Source organism: Columba livia, chromosome 3 (assembly GCF_036013475.1).
Source record: "Columba livia isolate bColLiv1 breed racing homer chromosome 3, bColLiv1.pat.W.v2, whole genome shotgun sequence".
In the NCBI taxonomy this organism is placed as follows: Eukaryota; Metazoa; Chordata; class Aves; order Columbiformes; family Columbidae; genus Columba; species Columba livia.
The window spans coordinates 57,414,667-57,438,558 of NC_088604.1; the positions used below are offsets into that span (position 1 = coordinate 57,414,667).

General features: G+C 37.4%; 1 protein-coding gene across 11 annotated transcripts in view; it reads left to right on the forward strand.

Moving 5' to 3' along the window:
* Positions 1-23,892, forward strand: part of LAMA2 (laminin subunit alpha 2) — a 356,006-nt gene that overhangs the window by 277,152 nt on the left and 54,962 nt on the right. For all 11 annotated transcript variants that reach the window (XM_065056885.1, XM_065056887.1, XM_065056893.1 and 8 more), the window contains 6 exons: positions 2,702-2,912; positions 4,480-4,596; positions 5,409-5,572; positions 9,072-9,210; positions 14,907-15,009; positions 23,332-23,448. In XM_065056885.1, coding sequence (XP_064912957.1) covers positions 2,702-2,912; positions 4,480-4,596; positions 5,409-5,572; positions 9,072-9,210; positions 14,907-15,009; positions 23,332-23,448 — 851 coding nt within the window. The remainder of the gene's footprint in view (positions 1-2,701; positions 2,913-4,479; positions 4,597-5,408; positions 5,573-9,071; positions 9,211-14,906; positions 15,010-23,331; positions 23,449-23,892) is intronic.

Sequence of the window (23,892 nt, forward strand, 5' to 3'; positions counted from 1 at the left end):
AATCGCTTTGCAAGTCTCATGATCTCTTTGAATTGTGTTTACTCTTTGGTGAGATGTCTTTTGGCAATGATTGTATCCTGCTTTCAGGATTTCTTACAAGAACAGAATGACAAAGATCAGTGGATTCTTCTTAGCTCTGCTGTTTTTAGTGAATTCTTAAAAGTTAAATGAAGAAGACAAATGAAGAAAAGTATTTTTGCTTTCATAAATGGCAAGACTCTTACATGGGTAGCTTTTCCCCTCGTTTATTTTCTTTCAATTTTTTCAAATCAAGTCTGTAATCTCATTGTCCTAGTGTACTGGAATGGCACATTAATCAATAACTTCTTTCTAAAAAAAACATGTTAAAAATACACCAGTTTCTCTCCTAAACTGCCATGGTTTTCATACTTATGCAAGAAATCTTTCAATATTTAAGAATATTCCTTCACATTTTCTCGGATACCACTGAGTTGCTATCAAGTGATGCTGTGAGCCAGAACTCTATCTTTATAGGTAGTATGCTGAATAGCTTTATTTTTGTGTGACTTTTTCTTCCATAAATTTGTCTGATGGATTTTGAGCCACTGTGATCTTCTATCGAGTTTCCTTTAAGAATGAATTGCATAACTCAGCCAAACAGTGTTTGAAGAGATGCTTCCTGAGTTTTGGCATTGCTTCCTGATATTTTCATTTTTGTGTTTGGAGAGACATTGGACATTTGATCACCTTATCCATGCTACTCATGATGCTGTAATCCTCATTTCTTCTCAAGACAGGACAATTCTAGTATATTTAGTCTCTCATATATCTACAGTTTTGTTTTGTTTTTTTGGGTTTTTTTTTTTTTTTAGTTTCTTTTGTTCCCTTTTACTCATTTTGAGGATCCAGACCATACAGCATTCCACGTGTTAGGCCAAACCTGCAATTATTTCTTCTAACGTTTGAAGCATTTTGTACAGTTTTGTTCTTATCCTAGCAAGGTGTCCAATGGAAATAGCACAGCTGAAATGTACAAGGTAGTATTTCAAGAAATGTGGTGCAGTCCAGTCACACAGGAGTTCTAATACGTAAAGCAAGGGAATAAATGGAGCAGATTCATTGCCTTGTACTTCATTAGAAAGAACAGAGGCGAAAATGCACAACAGCTCAATATAGAAGTGTTATGTTTAGAGCACCAGTGAGGAGTTTTGAGATAGAGTAGTGGACAGATAGGTAGTTTGGACTGTACTATAAGGCAAGGACATAAAAAGGAAATCCATCTGTCTTGTACTGTTCCAGCAGTACTGCAAAGTCATAAGGGTGTCAAAATTCACCAGAAGTGTAAGACATGTATGCCCTGCTTATAGAAAGAATAATGGAGGGGTATAGGAGAAATTCTGAATTCCTTTCTACATTTCTGTGACAGGGTGTCAATACTTGGATTTAATTTTTTATTAAATATTTTGTCCTCAGAAGTTAAAATTCATAACATGTTGGTTTTTTTTTTTTTTTCATCAAAAGCAAAAGCAGGGCAGATGGGAACAAAAAATCCATCTTGGAAAATCCCAGAGCTAAGGTAACAATTTGGCTTTCCTTGGCTCCAGTTCAGATCCTTCACGTAAATTATGCCCAGTGGCAGCATATCTTTTCCACCTCAGATAATTTTTGTGTGTACATTTATTCATGTGTGCATTTTTAGAATGTTTCTAATGGAACTGACTACAGGCAGACCAAACTGCAGTGTTTTTCAGAAAATAGAGTTCTTGTTTTCCACACAGCTTCTTCAGACACATTGCCATTCTGTGACAAGAAGGAAAACTTAATCTGTTCTAGGTGAAAGTGTGATAGATTTCTTCTGTAGGTATTATCTATCCTACACATTCCTGTTCAGTTAGGATGTTTCTTTATCTCTAAAGTGTCATTTTGGAAGTGTCACTTCTTCTATTGGTACTTTTTTTGTCTTTTTGTGTGTGTTTTTGCTGTCCTTGTGGTATCATTGCATTAACACAGTGGTGTTGCATTACATGAAACTGATTCAGCAGCCTGATATGATGAAGCAGAGAAATGACAGACCATAAAGACTCCAGTACTCAAGTCTTTCAAAACTGGGTGCAGCAATTCTCTGATGATTAAGAAATATTGTATGCCCTGCCAAAAGCAGGCACTTGTGAACTTTCCATTTCTGTGTTGCCAAAGTCCATTAAAAATATCCCAGAATTTATTTTAGATAAGCAAAATTCTTTTGCTACTGGAAGTCATAAATCCAAGGTTCCTGGGGTTGTTTATTTCACAGGAAAGTAGGCTGATTTTTGACTGTCTAAAGCAGCTTGTCTGCTCCAAGACAGCTTGAAACAACTTTGTGTCACATGTCACATTAAAGTGAATGAAGAAAATCTTTTTGACAAGTTGAAATGTTTCAGAAAAATCTCACTTTACTAGTTAGATTTCAAAAATGGCAACTAACAAAAAAAAAAAAAACAAACAACAAACCACAGTCTCCAGTGGAGAATATTTGAATATTTTCTACTTCATAAATAGGACCTTAGTGGCATTTAAAAACCTCTTTAAGAAAGGGCTTAAGAACTACTGTCATTTCATTTTATTGCTCATGTGTTCTCTTGAAAGTTACTTTGAGATTTAATTTAGAAGTCTATTTCGTTTGCATGTTATTAAGAATATTCTGATTATTTGGTGTAGGGAATATGATCTCAGGGCCTTCATGAGTAGTGATGTATTGCAGGAATGCAGAAGATCTTCTGGACAAGGTGAAGAAATTATTTGGAGAGCCCAGTGAGAAAAATGAGGATCTCAAAAATGAGGTCCGGGACAAGCTAGCAAACTACCACACCAAAGTTGATGATGCTCGAGATCTGCTAAGAGAAGCTACGAGTAAAATTAGGGAGGCTGATCGGTTATCTGCAGTCAACCAAAAAAATATGACCATGGTGGAGGTGAGTGCTGGCAAGTTGTATCCTTGATTACTTGGAGTCTGATCAAAGTTTAAAGTTTTGCATTATTACATCTTGAAAGAAAAATATAAGCAAAGCAATAATGTTATTAGAATATAACTATATCTGATGTAATTAAAAGGAAACGTGTTCCTCAGAATGAGGAAATACTTTGGCTTTTAAAAGTAGTGTTAGTCCACAGCTTTTTAAAAATAATATAATCTGCTTTTAAACACTGAGTGAGGGTACATTGGATTTATTATTCTGGGAGAGATTAAATTCATCCTGGTATAAATAGTCGTATAAAATTCAAATCCTGTGCTCAAGATTTAAATAGGAGATCAGTTAAAATCTTTGCTGTCATATATTTGTTTCTAGAAAACTTACACTTTCATCTCCCTCTCCAGCCCCTGGGAAGAAGACTGAAGGGGGTATGTGGATATTACAGAGTAATAAATCAAACTCTGTCCTCTGTAGTTAGTAGCTGTTATAAATTATCTCCCTCATAGCAGAGGGGTCTGCTTGTGATTTGATTTATATTGCAGAGACTTAAAGAGCACATTATACTGTACATTAACAAGCATTTAACCGAGACGTAAAGAGCAGAGTCAATCTAATGAAGACAAATGTTTCAACTCTGTTTGTATCTCAATGAGCTTTTGCCTCATATACAATCATGGGGTTAGGGTTCTGAGACCTCGGTTCTCAGCAGAGATTTGTGGGCTTGATTGAATTAAGGAAATATAGTGCTGCAAAGAAGTTAGCTGATGTCTATTCTGTGCATTTTCTTCCAAAGGTGGATGGATAAAGGTTGGAGAAATTACCTGCTATCTCAGTTTTTAAACTATTCTCTGCATCACAGTATCAGAGTGCCTGAGGGCATCCTTTCCAGCAGTCCTGCCCACCTGGCTGTTTTGCAGAGTTCTTTTGCTTTATTTCGACCAAGAAGCCATCACAGCACTCTTGACACTAGAATGCTGTGGTCACCCATCAAACTGATTTGTGATACCCTGTGGATCTTGCACAGGAAATTGCCAGTTCCTTATTCAGAAATCCATCCTTACTACACAACATGCAGTGTTTTTACTAGTTGGAAGATTGAGAATCCTAAGCTTACTCCAGACCATTACCTTTTATTTTATGTTCCGTAGTTAGTGAAACACTGTAAGAATGCATCAGAATATTTTGATAAATTTTTCCTTCATAGCCAGAGAAGGTAATTGTCAAAATGAGGAACTTGCATATCTGGGTACAGACTAGGATTTTGAACTTCTTTCAGATTCATTTTGCAATAGTACTACAGTCAGGTACCTCTGTTATAGAGCAACAAAAAACCTACTGTGTGGGAAGGGGATACAAAGCTGGGGGCAGGAGGAGCAGGAAGAGATATCTTACATTATATGTGCTTTATTGTTGTCACTGTCTTCACTCTGAAAGCTCAGAGAATTCCAGAGGTGGCATTGTGGCATGGTTACAAAATGCAGTCTTATATTGAGATTCTGGTACTTGAATTGTCATCCCCATTCTAGTAAACAATTCATATTTTTCTTTGTGTGAACACATCCTCCAGAAAAAGAAGCAAGCTGTAGAAGATGGCAGGCAAGATGTTGAGAAGAGCCTGCAGGAAGGGAATGATGTCCTTAATGAAGCCAACAAACTTGCAAATGAAATCAGCTTAGCTGTAGAGGTGAGTGTTTTATCATCCTTATCTGAGAATTAGTACAACAAAGAATCATTATGAAAATAAAATATGTATTTAAAGTAACAGCTGCTTTTTCTTTTTATTTATCAGTGTTGGAATATTTGATTTTACATAGTGTTTTTGAAAATTCTGCTTTAAAAGTTTTATCAACAGAGCTTGAAATCAATGCCTTAGCTATCAAAAAAAAAGAAAAAAAAAAAAAAAAAAACACCTAAATCTTGAAATGTCATTGATTCTGGAAATATTTCCATCTTGCATTGAAAATTTTTATACAGAATGGAAAGATGCCTTTTGGAGAAATGGGAGGGAAAACACTTTGAGACAACTTACTGAAACAGGAATGGCAGGTCTTCAAAAAGTGTAGTTCTTACTAAGACACTTTAATGAACAAAAATATATTGGAGTCACTCAAAGGGTTCTGAAACATGAAACTTCTGTCATTATTTAGTTATTATTGTGGAGCACAATGATAATTTAGTATAACTATGTATGCATCTACTTTTAGGAAAGAAATCCAAATTAGAGTTTATAAGTTTTTAAACTGTGCATTTCCTTACTTGTGAAATTAAAGCTTCTACTAAGCTCAAGAGAGGCAAGTAGCTCTTGGAATTTTTTTTGTCTCCCCTCTACTCTCCAGTCCAGCCATTCCTTTATTATTTCCATATTGGTTCTCTGAAGTCTTAATGCATGGGAAATTTATGGGATAATACCTCACAAGTTAAAAAAAAATATATATATAAAGGGATACAGAGTTCCTGCATTCAGCCACTTAAAGGCCTTTCTTTTGGCATTTTCAGTATGTAGAAGGCGTTGCAGATAAGATACAGCCAATGTCTGATCAGCTGAAGGATAAAATAGACGACTTATCACAAGAAATTCGTGACAGGATGCTTCCAGAGAAGGTGTTGCAAGCTGAGAACCATGCAGCCCAGCTAAATGAATCATCTGCCATACTGGATGGGTAAGGCAGCCAAAGACAAAATCATGAAGTGGGTTTGTAAAATTGCTTGACAAAAATTGAAAGGCATTCTTCTTAGGCTTCGACATCTGTTACTAGGAGTACACAAATAACCAGTGTTTTATGCAAATATACAAATCTCCAGTTGGTTAATTTGTGTATATCTCTTGTAAACCATTTCATGTATCTTGTGATACTTATAGGCTGGATTAACTACAAACAGTGCCCTCACATGCCCTCATAATAGAGTTTAACTTGCCGTATGCTTACTGCCATGTTGATGTGAAAAAAAATGAACTTTGTCTTACAGAGCTCACTATGTGTTTTCATAAACATTTGTTAAAAACAAGCAGTATTTTTGTTTTTAAGATGACCATTTTGGTAAGAGGCCCTTATCATGGTGCTGATATATATATGATATGTTTATAAATATATAAAGGGTGAGTGCCACGAGGATGGAGCCAGGCTCTTCTCGGTGGCAAACAATGATAGGACAAGGGGTAACGGGATCAAGCTGGAACACAAGAGGTTCCACTTAAATTTGAGAAAAAACTTCTTCTCAGTGAGGGTGCCAGAGCACTGGAACAGGCTGCCCAGGGAGGTTGTGGAGTCTCCTTCTCTGGAGACATTCAAAACCCACCTGGACATGTTCCTGTGCGACCTCACCTAGGCGTTCCTGCTCCAGCAGGGGGATTGGACTAGATGATCTTTTGAGGTCCCTTCCAATCCCAAACATACTGTGATACTGTGATCTGAACATCAATAAATTATTCAGAATCAAGGACATTAAAATTATATCTAAAAGAATATTTCTAATGTGGTCAGATAGATATATGATTTCAAAGGAGAAAAAAATGCCAAGGTGCTATGTAATCCTGCATCAGGATAAAGCTGTTTACTTCAATCACTGATATTAAACAGTCATACTTTACAGAAATATGCAGTCTCTATCTATCTTAGGAATTTCAAAATGTATCTGTCTTCACAACTGGCACTTGGATGTCTTTCATTTAGTACTAAATTTGCTGAAAAATACCATTTCATCTTACAGCAGAAACTGAAGGAGTACCCCTTCCCTCCGATCACTCCCTAAGGCTTCAAATAGTATATTGATTGATGGTGAGAGTGTTCTCTTGAGAGTTAGAACATGGAACAGTTCATGTATTTAACCTAGAAAAAAATTGTTATTTTTCCTGTATACAGGGAGATATTAGTATACGTGTCTCCCTTACGGCTAATCACCTGCTCGTGAGTAAAGGTCACTAGTATTTGGCAAATTCAGTTCAGTTCCTTCCCAGCCAGAAGGGATTTCTAAGCAGTACCAGAGCTACCAGCTAGATAGCTATTCTGGGCTGCATATTTCTCTAACAGAGCATTACAAAAACTTACCGTAGGCTAGTGAGGTCCATTCAGAGCTGAGGAAGGAGACATGCTTTTGTAGGAGTGATGCAGAAGCAGCTTAGTCATGCTGTTTCTGCAGGAGCCCAAAAAGAATCTCGCTCCCTGTGTTAACTACATGTGTAGTCCAGGGACTGTACCTTCCATTCCCTTTGTCTTTCCTGTTGCATTTTGTAGAAATCATTAAATACTCATTGAAACAAATATTGGAGCCCAGCTGTCCCTGTTCCCCAGAGAACAGATTAATTGCCAGGTTAGAGAATTAATTTCTTTTTTTTTTTTCGTTCCACACACGCAGTCTCAATGCTTAAGTATTTTATACAAGCTGGAACAGGTCCAGAGGAGTAATCCCTGCCTCCCTTCCTTATGTTGCCATACACTTTGATGGCAATTTCCCAGATTCAAAAATTCATTTTTGTCCATTTACCCTTTATTCAAGGAAAGAATCATAAACATCAGGCATAATGTATTCTGAGATATGTCTTCAAGTTAATTCTGTAGGTGCAGTACTTTGTAGAAAATATTTGAATATATCATACAGAGAGAGTGCAAGAAAAGCGACTTCTCCAGCCAACTGTCTAGAAATTCCTCTGGAAGGGGATCAGCTGAGTTCCAGTCCCTGCAACAGGAAATAATATTTGTTTATAATTACCTTTTAATCTAATTGCGGTTATTAGAATGGAGAATTTCATGTAAGTGGAACAAGTAGGAAGGCCATACAGAGGGATCTGGACCAGCTGGATCGATGGGCTGAGGCCAGCTGTATTAAGTTTAACAAGGCCAAGTGCCGGGTCCTGCACTTGGGTCCCACCAACCCCAGGCAGTGCTACAGGCTCAGGGAAGAGTGTTTGGAAAGCTGCCTGGCAGAGAGGGATCTGGGGGTGTTGATGGACAGCCAGCTGAATATGAGCCAGCAGTGTGCCCAGGTGGCCAAAAAGGCCAACGGCATCCTGGCTTGTATCAGGAATAGTGTGGCCAGCAGGACTAGGGAAGTGATTGTGTCACTGTACTCAGCACTGGTGAGGCTGCACCTTGAATACTGTGTTCAGATTTGGGCCTCTCATAATAAGAAAGACATTGAAATACTAGAGAGAGTTCAGAGGAGGGTGACGAAGCTGATGAGGGGCCTGGCGCACAAGTCTGATGAGGGGCAGCTGAGGGAACTGGGGCTGTTTAGCCTGGAGAAAAGGAGGCTGAGGGGAGACCTTATTGCTGTCTACAGCTACCTGAAAGGAGGTTGTAGCATGGAGGGGTTTGGGCTCTTCTCCCAAGTAGCAAATGGTGGGACAAGAGGAAATGGCCTCAAGTTGCACCAGGGGAGGTTTAGGTTGGATATTAGGAAAAAATTCTTCATGTAAAGGGTTGTCAGGCATTGGAACAGGCTGCCCAGGGAAGTAGTGGAGTCACTATCCCTGGAGATGTTTAAAAGCTGTTTAGACGAGGTTCTTAGGGACACAGTTTAGTGCTATAGTTAGGTTGTGATTGGACTCAATGATCCTGAGGGTTTCTTCCAACTGAAATGATTCTATGATTTTACGATTCTCTGATCCCATTCATTATAAAGCATTATTGCTTAGGTTTTTCATTTTTGTCAGCAAAATTAACATTTAGGATTTGGTTTAGACAGTGAGATCTTCAAACCTGGTGCTTCTGTGTTTGGCAGCCAGACCAAGAAATTAGGTGTTCACAGAGTCTACTTCAAGATACACCAGTGATGATCTCCCATGTTTATACAGTGCCAAATTCATTGAGTTGTCTAGCTCAACACATAACTTATAAAGCCACATTAAGAATATATGTTATCTGGATTGTAGTGTTAAGCGCCGCACTCTGTTTTCTCAGTGTCTGATCCATTTTTCTCTCATAGAATTTCCTCTTTTAGCAAACATTGTTTTTATGTCTTTCTGCACAGATAAGATGTGAATTCCACTAACCATGTGATGCCAGAACTCCAGAAATATCAAGTGTAGCATTGCTCTCTAAAGAAATGGCTTAGAAATAGCCTTAGAAATACAAGCTGTTGGGTTTGAAAAAGTAGAGTACTGTGTTCTGTTTAACTCTGATAGCAGGTTTAATGGTGTGTTTACTTTTCCCATCCCAACAGAATCCTTGCTGAAGCCAAAAACCTCTCTTTCAATGCCACGCTTGCTTTCAATGCTTATACTAACATCAAGGATAACATAGATGAAGCTGAAAAAGTTGCCAAGGAAGCCAAGACTCTTGCAAATGAAGCTATGCAAGCGGTAAGAAAAATAAGTAAATTGGGAAGAAGGCTTAGATTTTCTATGGAACTGTGCTACACCTTATCTCAGATCCACATTTTGCTATCTTATGACTTGATTTAGAGACCCATGCCACCATAGATTTTTCTGTTGAGATCAGAAAGCTATGTCAGAGCTACATATACCTTCAGGCTACATCTCCATTTGCTCCTAACTCGTGTTCCTTATTTTTCTTTCTCTTTTTGTTTATTTTTGTTTATTCCTTCCTCTGTCTTCAGCCTTTTGGCCTCTGTCTGTGGCTCAAGCCAACAGCTGCTGCAGGAAAGCTTTGAGCCAGGAGTGTAAGTCATTTGAATCTCAATAAAGCTGGTTTATATTTAATTAATGTTTTGCACACATCTAAAGAACTCCATGCCTTAATTAACTCTTCACCCTCTACTTCCATGAAAATGCTCGAAGGCACTTCTCTGCACGTAGGGTGAAATGCGCGCACCCAGCAGAATTCTAAAAACGGAGAATTGTAGGAGGGGAGCAGAAAGTTTTATTCATAGAAATCCTACAGCTTGTTTTGTGAACTCTGCCATTTCTTGCAGAGAAATCTTATTCTCACTGTGATGTGCTGCATGCAAATTTTCAGATGAAACAGAGAGAACTTTTAAAAATAGAATTGTAAAGTAAAGGCAGCTCTCCAGCCTGAGTCATCATGAGGAACTCTTCTCCTGAATGTGTATCCTGTGAGCAGAAAACATTCTGAGCATAGCCAGAATTATTTTTCATGTCAAATATCAGAAGAGTTAATGGCTAATTTGTAGAAGTCTGTCAGAGAGCAACTGACATGCACTTCACAAGCACACAGAAACACAAGGAAATAACATTGTAATATGAAATTGCCAAGCCCTATATTTGATACAGAAACATAGATGAGAAGAAGCAACATGTAGTTACAGCACTTGTACATGAATAAAGGTAGCTTGCAGAGAGCTACTTCAGTCAAATAGATTATGAGAACAGCAAAAGCAATCACATGCTGTAAAGGGCTGTGTTTAGGAGAGGTATAAAGTGATCTAGCTACTGAACAAAAATGTCAATATTCTTAGGCTGTTGCATTTTCAACTTTTATTTCAAATAACACTAATTGTTATATTTGTCTCTTGATGAAAAAATTCCACCTCACACATTAGTATGCGCTCATTCTCTGTAAATAGTTATTTGTTTCACCAGAACTCCTAATTACACTGCAGAAGTAAATAAGGAGATTTTTTTTTTCTGCTTATTAGGATTTAATACAGATAGCTATCTTTTGCTCCTATGATGATTTGCAGTGAGTGAGGCAGGCAGCTGTTTCAAGGTTTGAATGGGAAAAAAAGACACATATAGCAGTCAAGAAACAAAGCAAGTAATTACAGTATGTCTACAAAATAGTATGTATCAGATGGTGAACTGGCTGATTATACCACAGAGAGAATGGAGATAGAGAATTTGAAAGAGATGGAGGTGAGATGGACAGTACAATGTAAATAGAGGTAAGTAAATAGCAAGGAAAGAGACTAAGATATTATTTACGTGAGGTTTTAAGCATCTGCATTACATTTATTCATTAGAAGGAGCTTGGGTTTTATTATGAGCTGTAACAGGGATCTAGTTGATAAAGAAGAAAATGGAGGGAGCTGCTGCCTTTTAGATGTAAATGAATTGTTCTAGAGTAATCAATGGTCTACCATCAAATTGCTGCAGAGCAAGGTAGATTTTTAACTGTCATTTGGTAGATGATCAGTGAGGATTCAGGCCACATTTAAAAAATGTGTTAATTGTAAAGTTCAGTCATCATTTCGCTATTTTATTTTTTTGGTTTTATGCAAAGACTGTTGAGTGTTTGCTCATCCTGTATGAAGAGCTTAACTGCCAACCAGGTAAATTGAGTGCCCTGTTTCTGCAGGCCCCGAAGAACTGCCTTTTAGCTGAACTTCAGCTTGGGGGCGGGAGTGCACCAGGGCTCACTCAGGGCTGTCTGGAGCACTGTGGTTCAAGCACTCTCCCAGAAGGCAGCATTTATGGACTTGAGCCCCCTCAGACTGGAAGCCTCTAGAAACTCTTTGGGACCCTGTGTAAAAGACAGAGATCATGTCTTTTCCCTCCTTTTGAAAGACGTGTTCTTTATGAGAGCAGTAGTGGGTGCCTATCTTCTGTAAATGTCTCTTATCTCCAGATGGCAGCAGATAATGGAGAAAAGGGCTGAAGCTCCCATGCATCACCTTTCCTGTTGACCAGTTATAATGCTGGGGCAAGAGGAGGAAGGTTTCGCAATAGCAGAAAGCTGGTGCATGAACTAGAGATGGTAGAGATAGGACTGAGTTTTAGATTCCAACCTGTACACCACTAGAGCGAATAATTTTCAAGAGCCTTAGTGATATCTCAGTGGTTTGTTTGTTTTCATTTGTAATGGGAAAATTACTTTGTTTTCAAATTAAGCTAATGTTGCTAAAAACAAGAACGAAAAGATGTTTGAAATCCATCATGATTACAGGAAGCCTGATAAATGACTGGAAAAAAATGTATTAAAAATCTGACAGAAAAATTCCTCCCAAGCTTTTTATGATGGATTTGCTCTCCCCTTTAAAAGCAAAATAAATTTATCACAAATGAGAAATCTCTAGTATTCAAGCAGCTTCAATATCCCATTACTTAGCCAAGGTAGTAACTGACCGAAGAGAGGAGTCATGTTAACAGATCCAGCTTGTGTCACACAGATCAGAATCATAGTTTTATCATGCATCTTGAAAAAGTGTGATTATTCTTAATCTATTTAGAGCAGGTTTATAGGCTAGTGACAGGAATCACAGGTGACATATTAGGTGTTTAGGATCCTAATTTCTTCTTTGCTTTTGACTTTCTTTGTAGTGGTACCCCAACGGTTATGTTGGGTGTCTAGGTTTCCTTACGTGGTAATGGCATAAAGCCACCAAGCCATCCTCCTCGTGAGGATGTGCTGTGATGCAAATCATTCATAACATTTTGGTCCTTTAGAATGCTGTCTTCAGGACTGGTCAAAATGAGAGTAGCCCTAACTCTTGCATAGGTGAAACCTTCTGAAAATATAAATGTAAGTGAAAATAATGGAATTTAATAATAAAGAACTATTTTTTACTGATGTGAATTAGCACTTAGGTCTATGAAATACCTTGTATGTGTGTAAGTTCAAGTACATGATTCTCAAAACTGTACCAGTGCATTTACATCGATGCTGGGAGCTGTACCTCTGCATGTTACCAAAATCACCATGTCAGCAGGTTTGGACAACATGATGCCTACTTCATGTTTCCATCCATTCATGAAACCTCAGAAAAGCTTCCTTTCTGCAAAGTCCCCAGCAATTCTTAGTCTGATGTGTATTCAGACCATGCCCAGCATGTGCTGTCAGGAGAGTCTTCCTAGAATGCTGTGACTACAGCTGATCTTATTCAAAGTTGCAATGTGAAACGCATTTCACTATTCATGTGATAAGTTAGTGAGTCACACAATCATCCCTGGGCAATCTAGAGCAATCTCCTCCATCCCAGAACGGTGCCATAACCCACCAGGCTATGGGTTGAACCGAAATCTTTCTAGCACTCCTGCAGAAGATGGGCTATTTGACAAAAAAAGAGTTCAAGATTCATTGAAATACCAGAAAAAGGAAGACAGAGGGGATATTCTTCCTAAATTCTTTCCTTACCCAAAATTGTCTGCTAATTATCAGTTAAGAGTGTTTTTCTGTAATTTGATAGAGGTTTTTCTTTTCTTGTTAAACTTTGTTAAAATTTTTGCTAACCCATCGTTTGGAAAAAAACGGACCATTAAGGATGATGTATAGTTTCAGTGGCAGCATTTTGTATTATATTATTATAACAGCACTTATGCCTCTAAACCATGATTAAGATTGCATTGTTTGGATACATAATGAGATCCCACTTCTGCCACAAGATGCTACAAGCAGTCAAACTGCAGTTGGCATAGGGAGGGTAGGGGCCATGAAGGAAAGCGTAGGGTGAGGAGAAGGTACTGTCCTCTGGTTATGGATGGTCTAGAAGAAACAGAGTTAGAACAATTTGGATTTCTGAATCCCTGTGATTTTCCAGCACATGCCAAATTACTGTCCCCAATTTGATGAACTTCTTGGTTTTGCATTGTAAATATGGCCTTCCACCTTCATTGAGTTGAATATAAACTGTTTTAACAGCCTGTCAACCATGCCTAGTAATTTAATAATAATAACAATCATTATTTTTTAAGTCCCTGGTCACAGTGATCATACCCTGGGTTCTGTTGCCGATGGGAGAAGGAACATAAAAGTATTGCCTAATTTGACAAGTGTGTTTCCCACAAAATCTGGCCAAACATTCTTCCTTCAGGAGCAGTCTTTTGCTTAATTAGATAGTCTTTTTTTTTTTTTCTAGATTCATATGTATTTTTCTATTACCAATGCTAGTTGTATTACATGATAAACTCTATAAGAAACTCATTTTGTTCATCTTTTGAATGTATAGTTTCTGTTGATGTTGAAAATAATTTGTGTATTTGTGAGCTTGGAAATATGGCAGTCATGTGGGCCTTACTTCCTAAAATTGCTTAGCCAATGATGAAAACTAAGCATACATTTAGATCCCATATGAATGCAAGGAATATTTAGTAGCTACATCTCTGTGACATAGCAACATATTCCATGAGATCTCATAACAAAAAACTTGGTTCTAAATTTTGAAAGTACTCAAAACATTCCCTAAGATATTTAAAAGAAAAAGAAATGGGCAATTCAATATATCATTTTGCAGTGTCGTTGAAAAACAACGATTCAGTAGTATGAAAAATATCACCTCTGGGCTTGCTCATTATATAAATAATGAATAGCAATAATAACTGTGTCATTGAATTGACACACAGTTAATTTTTTGAGTGTATGTATCTACCATGAAAAATGAAAAGTAGCTGCTGCTTAATTACATACTAGTTACAAGGCCATGACCTATGACTAATATAGAATGTTATCTGTCAGTCAGGAGTATTCTCAAGGAAATGCATTCAGTGTAACGTGTGACTTGAGTTCAGCCTTACAAACTGAACAGTAAGTGGTTCAGAACCTAGAGCATTTCATACCAACTGAAAATACTAATCTAATTTAGAAAAATCATTCTATCTATTGATCAATCTCTGGACTGAAGATAGAGATGGATGGTTTTCAACAGAAAAATCTTCAAGTAGCATGATATGATGAAGGATGGCTTTTTAGTAATAAAACTCTTTCAGATTAACTGCAGTTTTCCCTTTTTTAAAAACTCTATTTCTTATATATCATATTTTCTTTTCTGACCTAACCTTTGTGGTTAAAATCAAGAATTGCAATTGCATCTCTCTTGCCAATATTAGAATTTGGATCATCAGAGCCAGTCTTGCCTGTAAAGGTACTGTAGCTGCTGTTAGGGAGAAATACAGTATTGCATGGTGTTTATATTTGTATAAAATTGTCACTGGAATTCCAAAGGATATCTGGTTTTCTGTAAAAACAAAGGAAATTAATAAGAGAATTTTGTCTCTTGTAGACCAATATAGCGGCAGTGGGATATAATACAGAGCACACTGATGTTTTCTCTTACGTTCAAGTGACTGTTCACTTAGATCATGTTTGTATGTTTTTTATGACTTCAGACTTTCCTGTATGTATGACTCTGCTTGTTTGTCTACAGACATCTGGTCCTCAAGGATCATTGAAGGATGGCGCCAAGAGCTCTCTTCAGAAAAGCTTCAGGGTACTTAATGAAGCCAGGATGTTAGAAAATGATGTTAAAGGTATGTGCAGTATATGGCATTCAGGGACATCAAATACAAGAAAAACATTGAGAGACTGCTATGCTTCCAGTATGAAGAAGCCATATCAGCAGAAAAGAAGTAGAATTCATTATCTGATTTGAGGCTGACCAATGTATCAGCAAAAAAGATTCTCCTGTTTTGGGTCCAGGCATTACTCAGGGATGCTTGTCCCCTCTGTCTGTGGGACAGGAAGGCTGAGAAGGACGGAGCCTTGGTCTTCTCTTGCTAACTACAGTTAGGGCAAGAATAAGTGAGGAAGAGAGCCCAACGGAAATACTGGTTCTGATTTACTAAATGCTCTAGCAGAAAATTGTACAAAAAACAGCCCAGCATTAAATTGTTATTCTTGTCAATACAGGAGCAGGGTTTGCAATGCCAGTCAGAGATGCCACATCTTTTCAGGATGTTTATGGGATTGTGCCAGAGAAGGGAAGCATAGGGAGGTAGGATGAGATGTTTGTTTGAGATTAATGGGACAGAATTGCTAAGCAGTTTCTTAAAAAACGAAACTAAAAACGTGTCTCTAGAGAAAAATTATTATTTTCACACGCCTACAAAAAAATATTTATTTGTTCCTGGAGCATAAATACATTGCTAAATGCAGCTCAAATCATAAAGTTGGTAGATTCCAAACCAAATACTTTGGTTTCTCAGTGAAAAATCAAACATCTTTAATTTGTATTCAATACTGGGGGAAAAAATGTTTTCAACTATGCTCTTAGGTGAGATGTAGAAGCTGGTAATTCATGTCAGCCTGTGCTTATAATCTCCTTAATATTTTCTCATCAATAAATGAGACTATTATTGGTGAATGCCATAGTGCAAGAAGGTCGGTCAGTAGTCAGCATGGACACATATGAGGTGTTTCATGCACACATGAATAATCAGCTGCAGAAATGAGGAGCGATTCCCTGGGTTGCGCTTGTCTAGAATGAGACTAAAGAGAAACCTGGATCATTCGCCGGGTAGAGGTGAAAAAGGCAGATGTCACAGAGGAAGGCATGAATAAGAGCATGGATTTCCAAAACACATGAAAAAATGCTTCCACTCTGTTCAGGGTTCCTAATGCTTTGGATAATTACTGTCCACAGTCCTGAGCACTGAACTTCATGAGAGCTGAGGTGCCTTGCAGAGTCCTGAAGACATCATGAGGGCTGACTGGAGATCTGTCAGAGGAGAGATGAGGAGAAAGATTGAAATCATTATAATTTGTAGACTGAAAAAGACTGTTGGGTAGGGGCTTAATATTCTTCAGTTATGTCAAGGTTTCTCCAAAGAAGATGGGACTAACACATCTCAATGCACTGATACAAGTTACATATAAAGAAAATCTTCCTTCCAATTAAAATACTGAAGTACTGGAGCAGAGTACTGAGGAGATTAGGGAGATTTGACCTTTGAAAATCTTTGAAAACAGCTTAAATAAACAGCAATGAGGAATGACTGTTGGTCAGAAAAAGAAAAATGATCTTTGGACAGACATCTGTTCTGAGCCCGTGATTCAATGATCTTCTGATCATTGCAACCAAAAGCAGTTTATTTCTTGCATCTTTATCCAGACAGATTGTTTTATATATCCTCTAAGAAAATACTTATTGCAGCACTAATGAAGCATCTGTTTAACGGTACTCAACACTTCTTTCTACACAGCAGTCTTGGAAAGGAATTGAAAAAGTAATTTATTTCAGCTAAACCTGAGCAGAAATAAGCATGATGCAATTATCCACTTTCAAATAGGCCAAGACTGAGTTTCACCCGTCTGCCTTTATGAAAAATGTTAAATGTTACTGCTTTAATTGCTCTGTTTTTACATATGACAAAGCAAGCAACTTAGGAGCATACAGCATTTGTGCACTGGTATAGTAAAGTCTGAGAGGAGGATCAATTAACTGGGTCCTCCATACAAGTATTCTGAAGGTCTTTCATCCAAATACTGAGTAATATTTTGATTAGTCTTGAGAGAATAAGTTCACATTGATAACTGTGTGGTTTATTCCAAATTAGTACACTATAATCCCATCCCTTTTGTAATTTGAAATTTTGTTGTGTATATTTTGAGAAGCTTGTGTCCAGTCACTGTAGTTCTTGAAAAATATTTTCATACTAGATACATTATAGTTTAGTCTAATTCAATTGGCTGAAGCTAAAATAGAGTTAACCTGGAATTAACCACAAGGATGGGAAAAGCATAGCACCTGAAAACCTATGTGAGAAAACAGATTTAGGTCTTGGAAGACATAAAGACAAGAAGAAAACACCTATGATCTTTTGCTCATCATAGGATCTGAAAATCAAGCTGGGAGAGTCATTGCGTCATGCATCAGAACATTCATGCTAGAGTAGTTAAAATACTTTTTATTAGAAAAAAGACATATTTTTATTAAACAGCCCAGTTTTTCAGGTTTTAACATACAAAATTTTTTTGGCCTCCTGGGACATGAGTTATGAGAAGCATATAGCATGAAGGTTAAGATCCATACAACTTAGAGTAATCTTTTGGCTATAACTACACTTTCATTTAGTTTTGGCAGCTCTAGGATTTCCAAGTGCAGAACTAGCTAAGAAATAAACACAATGTTTAATAAGGTCATAAAGCATAACATTTCATAAGGTCATTAATTACATTTCACTGTCATATGCTAGAAGTTTAAAACATTATTATTTTCTTATAGCAGCTCTGAGAAAAAACTGTGTCTGCAGTTACTTGTAAATCTTTGATTTATATTAGGGTGCTCTTTATTGTGACTTTACTGCTAGATTCAGTACAGATTTAGGGCTGGAGTGGCATGTTTCAGTAAATATGTTACAGAGTATGACAAAACGACGAGGGGAGTCCGGTGGGCAATTTAAGTAGCATGGCTGAAGTAAAATGCATAGAGTTGCTGCTAGTGCCACTTTCTGGCATGAAAACTACTGAAGTTTGCCATGGCTGGTGGCTCAGAAATGCTAAAATGGTGGTGCTGTCTTTTCCCTTCCTCTGAGCAGACCAAACGCCACAGAGTGGAGTCTGCAGCTTTGTGTGCTCCCCAGGCAGCTATCACAGAGTAATCATGTATTCCAGGGAGCACAGGGCCCTGTTTTCAAAGACAAATAGAATAGTGTCTGTACTTGGATATGTGTCAATTCCATGTGCCCACAAGACTGCCCAATTTAACCCTAAGAAAAGATGTATTACAACCTCAATACTTCAGAGATTTTTGTAAAAAGTATGTTATGCTTCCATTTTGCACCAATGAGAAGCTGAATTGATCACAGTTTCATAATTCAGCAGTAGAGGTCTAAACGCTCTAAAGATTCATAAAAGAAGCTTAATGCAAGCAGGGAGCGGTGCTTAAAAAGCACATATTAGACCTTTGTCTGTGTTCTTGCCCCATACTGAAGGGTAATGAGATGGAGCTTTCCTAATGCTCTCTGATACATCTCAGACCTAAAATGCTTCATACAGACAAACATTCTGAACTTTTCACAGTATGCCTTTTTGCATCTGATAAAACGTGGCCATGCTCCACAGTGTGACCCACAGAGAACAGTTAACATTGTGCCCAGAATGCAGATGAATAAAGCGCAATGACCAATTTCTTTTTTCCCCACCCCTCTTTGCTCCAAAGGGGTGAAATTACTAGTATTATGAGCATAATCCTCTTTAGTTGCTTGGGTGTTTCTAGGATAGAAAGTAAGAATCAAGTGTAAAAGTAATAAAACATTATTTTCTTTAGATTCTTACAAAGCCACCCTGTTCAGAATCTTGACTGGAAGTGCAGGATAGATGATGGGTACTCTATAAAGATCTGGTATGCAGAAGTAATCATTAGTTTAAAATTTGTCAGTCTGCACTACAGGTAGTACATTAGTTAAAGTAATGAAGACCTGTAAACCCCTCAACTAATATACACTCCAGAAATTTAGGCAGGGCTGTGATGGAGGTGGGAGTTATTTCTTGAGACATTATGAAATTCCCCTGATTTGTGGCCAATTACCCTAGTTATAAAATGGCTGTTAATCATGGAAATGTTTTATATTACCACCAAAAACTGCTGAAACAGTCCTTACAAAGCAAAGCTTCTGACAGAAGCTATTAAAATAGTGATATAGTAATTTCTCTCTTTGTGGGGTTAGAAGTTAGAAGGAAGAAGCCTGGTGGGAGAAGCAAAATCAGTGTGTAGTGCTCTGGCTAGGAGGGAGTTCTGAAATTTTGGCTACAAATGAGTGGATGCTGCTGCCTGCCAGCTTCATTCTCTCTGTGCCTTCAGGGGTTTTCAGTTTGCCAGCAGCGACTTTTCTTCCTTATAATTTAAAATTTCCTGTTTTAAAAAAAATACCTCAGTGCAGTTTTGGGAATACATACAGTCTTTGTCAAAGCTGATCAATGAAAATAGAAAATAAGATGTATAAACTCATATTCAGTTGGAGACTGCTGTCAAGTGGCTACTGAAATTTAGCTCATGTCATTTCTTTTGCTTAAGAATTGACAACTTGTGGGGGACTTGTCTTGTCTGCCAACATGTGCATATTTTTAGCTAAAATATTTTCCAGATGATAGGCACAGCTAAATCCGTTGTTTGTGTATTCTCCTCTGCTTTGTATTTTTGCTGACCTGACATATCGCAATCAGCAAATTGTTGCATTAGTTTGATGACCAACATAATATACATACAAAAACTGCAGCCAGTGCTGAATGTAGTCTTTATAAAAAGTTAACCACCATTAGCTGCATGGCTCTAGTTTTATCTCTTTCCCCTGTTTCTTCTTAATGCCAGTTTCTAAGTCTTGCTTGTTTTAGGGGAAAAAAAAAATATATATATAGCTTGTGACCCATCTTCCTCTTTATGGGATGAGACTGGGTGAAGCAAGAATGCTGTTTGGCAGAAGCAAAGCAGATAACGGAAAGGGTTGAGCGTGACTGCCAGTTCATTTGTCAGTATCCAGTCAATAAAAACACCTGTATTTATTGTTCCTAGATTGATTTCCACCTTTATTCTCATGTGGACATATGTGTTGGGTAGCATAGCCCTACAGGCAGTTTCACACGGAAAACTGCATTTGGTCATACTACCAGCAGAGGTCTGTTTCCACTAGCACTGCAGTGGTTGCACATCATCAGTAATTACCCAGTGCCACAGATCTACAGACACTTCTAAATACTTGTCTCTTGTAAAAATAGATCACTGCACATAAATTGTAGTTACCTAAGTTCTTAAGTGAATTCTTAATGAAACATATGAGTGTAGGGATTATTTCCATTTGACTTATTTTAGTTTATTCACTTAGAGGAAAAAGGGATGATGCTTAGTTCTGTAATGCTGTGTTTAACCATGGAAATGGAAACTGAAAATCTTCATTCACGTTGACCAAGCCAAAAAACCTAAAGGCCCATACCTCCAAAGTCCTTCAGGATCCTGGTTACTCTTTAAAGTTTAGTTTCAGTGATACATGAATTGTTTCGTTGATTTGAACAATAAACAGTGCGTTGGTTGGCATCCTATGCCATCTCCAGGCAGAGCTAATCAAGTGGAAACAGGACTGAGGGAAATTTGTCAGGATACTCCTCAGCCTACACTTCGATGTGGATTGACAGTGCCTGACATCTTTCAGTGCAGATGCACTAACCTCTTCCAAGTCAGAGAAGCTCTGTAGTTTGGAGCAACTTAGATTGTAACTGCTTGTATTTTGTCAAGCCTCTATGATGAACTGGAGGATCTCAGGCCTTCAGATCATATCTCCAGCATTTTTCATAAATGCTAATAAGTAAAGGATGGGGAAAAGCTGAAGTGAAGTCAGTTCAGCCAGCAATTCATACATGAAATTAGCTCAGTGGTTTGTGAAGACACCACCTGGGTTACAGGATGGGAAGTTACTTCAAAATGTAACTTCACATTAATGTCACTTCACAAAATGAACAATTTCCTTGAAAAGCTGACATAGGCCTTAGTATCTCCTCACGTCTTTGTGTAAGACTCTCCCTTGCAGCACTTACTTGTGGCTTTATTATTGTAATATTTTAAAAAGCAGAGTTAAAATTAATTTGAGGGATTAAAAGAAAAAAAAAAAAACATAAACAGGTGAAGTCTCAGTATTCAGTGTCAGGAGTTCTAGGGAAACTTGCCTTATTTTAATAAGGCAATCAGTTGCTGCTGTGGTTACAAAGCTGAAAACAGAAGTCTGGAATCATGATTCATCAGAAAAATAACCAGGTGATGATTACCATAATGTTGGATCTGGCAGTGTAAAGAGGAGAAAAAAGATATAACTGAAGATTATGGAACAAAGTTAGTACACTACTACTGGAAATGAATCAAATATCTCCAAAATTCAAACTTCATAAACACTAACATTCCAAAGGCTACCAGAAACACCAAGGAAATATCAGGCAGACCATAATTTCAGAATTAAATGAAGGAGATTAAAACAGTTTTGTTGATACTACTGCTTAACAAGAAATTAACTCAGATAAAGTCTCAGGGCATTTAAGACCAGGATCTCCTGAGTTCAGCCTAATTTAACAACATCACATTACCAGTAACCTCATTCATCAGTGGAGACAAAATCTGTCATTTAACAATAAAGGTGTCTTTGAGAAGTAAAATTTTATAGTCTATATGAGTCTTCCTAACTGTTAGCTGTGCCTCCTACAGTTCACACAAATGTCCTGTTCCTCTGCAGGGCAATTTGCAGGAATGAAGGCTCACTTCCAGGCACTCCTGCAGTCCTGTGTTGCTCTAATTTAACTAAAGCAAATAGATTTCTCCCTGAATGACATTTCAAAGCATCTTACAACAAAAGTATGATGCTCATTTAAATTCTACCACTATTTCAGTCATGCTGTAGTCTTGGAAAATTTAGTTAATGATTTCTTGAAGGTAATATACATCCTGTTTGATTTGTTTTCTCATTACAAATTGCTTTTTGCACATCTAGTTTTAGAAGCCTTACATTTTAGAATTTGTGGAACATGACCCACAATCCTTCATTTTAATCCATTATTCTGTTTATTCTCTCACCAAAGGGTTACAGCCCTGATGCTGTTGGAGTTGCTGGAGTACCAGATACATCTAAATGTTGTCCCTTAATAAAAAGAGATATGCTTTTTGCTTTTGACAAGTATGGGACTATAATCCACCAAGAAACCTAATCTCCAGTCTTTTTTCCTGTCTTAATATCTACTTGGATAAGTACCCAAGAAATAAGTGTTTATTTTCAATAACCTGCTCTATATCTGAGGTCACAGTCATACTTTGTATCCTGAGCTCTGTTTCTAGAAGTTATCTCCTTTCCCATGCTATCAAGCACAGTGATGGGCATGCCTGAAAGGTAAAAAATCACCAGCTGTCTGTTCCGAAGAGTTCCGTACTGATATTAAGAAATAACGAAAAATGCCCTGTAAGACAGTAGTTTAAGCATTAACTGGCATTTTCTCAGCCAAACTTTATTTCTAAATTTTGAAATAATGTCTGTTCAAATAGTCATAAAGCTTAGCTTGAATCTCACTTTTGAGAGTTTGAAAAATTATTGCTATGCTGAATACTGTTCCAAAAAACCCCATCATTTGTATTCAAAGGACCTGCTGAAGAATGGGAACCTACTTGTAAAGGATAACATCAGTTTCATCTGTAACGCACCAAATACGACACACCTGTGCCTTTGATTTGTATTAGTTCTTCAGTTTGAACAAATTCTTAGCTTTGGGATTTATCTACTAGGTGGGCTTTTTCCTCCAAATTTTAGTATGTTTATTTCATAATAACTTGTTGGTAGTATATTCTCATATTGATGATCAGTGCTAGGGTGATCTTGCGTTTTCCTCAGATGTTATGTCAGCATTGGTTATCTTTGAGAAAATCCAAGAGAATTGGGCTCTGGCCAGTCTAATTGCAATACTAAACTGATCTAATCTATCTCGCCTCTTTCACACTATCTTCAACTCATTCATCCCAGACACCCTCCTGAAGAAGAAAATTTCACCAGCAGCTTAATCTAGGAATCAAGCTATGACTAAACATCACACTTGAATCTATCAGTGGGTCATTGTGTGAATTTGCATAAATCATACCATCTGTGATTGTCTTTCTTTTTCCTCTGTGCACCTTAGGAAAATGCTTGATAAATATACATCCATGCAAGGAACTTGAGCATTTAGATACCATGGAAGTAGAAAACTTCAAGAAAAAGATTAGCAGTGAACCCTACAAACACTTTTACTGGACTTCCTTATTTACACAATACATCTTATGCATTTTAAATTATGTGTAAAGAAAGGATGGTAGAAAAAGAGTTAAAACTTCTGTACTATGTGCACTTTTATAGAAAAGGGGGATAACCTGGACAGCATGCGTAACAGGCTGAAAGATGCTGATGAGAAGAATTCCATTCTCCTGAGATCTCTGAATGAAACCTTTGGAAAGCTGTCAGCCATTCCTAATGGTAAGCTGGAAAAGTGCTGCAACACTTGACTCATCCCTGTTCTTCTGTTTCACTTTCCATCGCTTAACATCTGTCTGTTTAGTCTTTGCCTGTGTCCACACTGTGTCCACTTTGACCATTGGACACTGTAGTAAGACAAAGATGAGCAATGTGAGAGAAAATTGAACTGAAAATTAATACCTGGTATCGGTTTGTATTTTGGCACGGTAAAAGGTACCGTGCTACTGCAGTTTGCAAAAGGTTTCAGAAATAAAAGAATTAAGATATCCAAATTATGATACTATCTGAGACAAATAATATTTTCTTTAAATGTGAAAAGACTTTTTATGAAACTACTGTTTGATGAACCATTGTAATTTAACTGGTATAATTTAACCCAAGAAGAACAAAGACTTACTGACTTTATAGAAAACCCAGGATGAAATTTGTTGTGTTTAGTCTTAC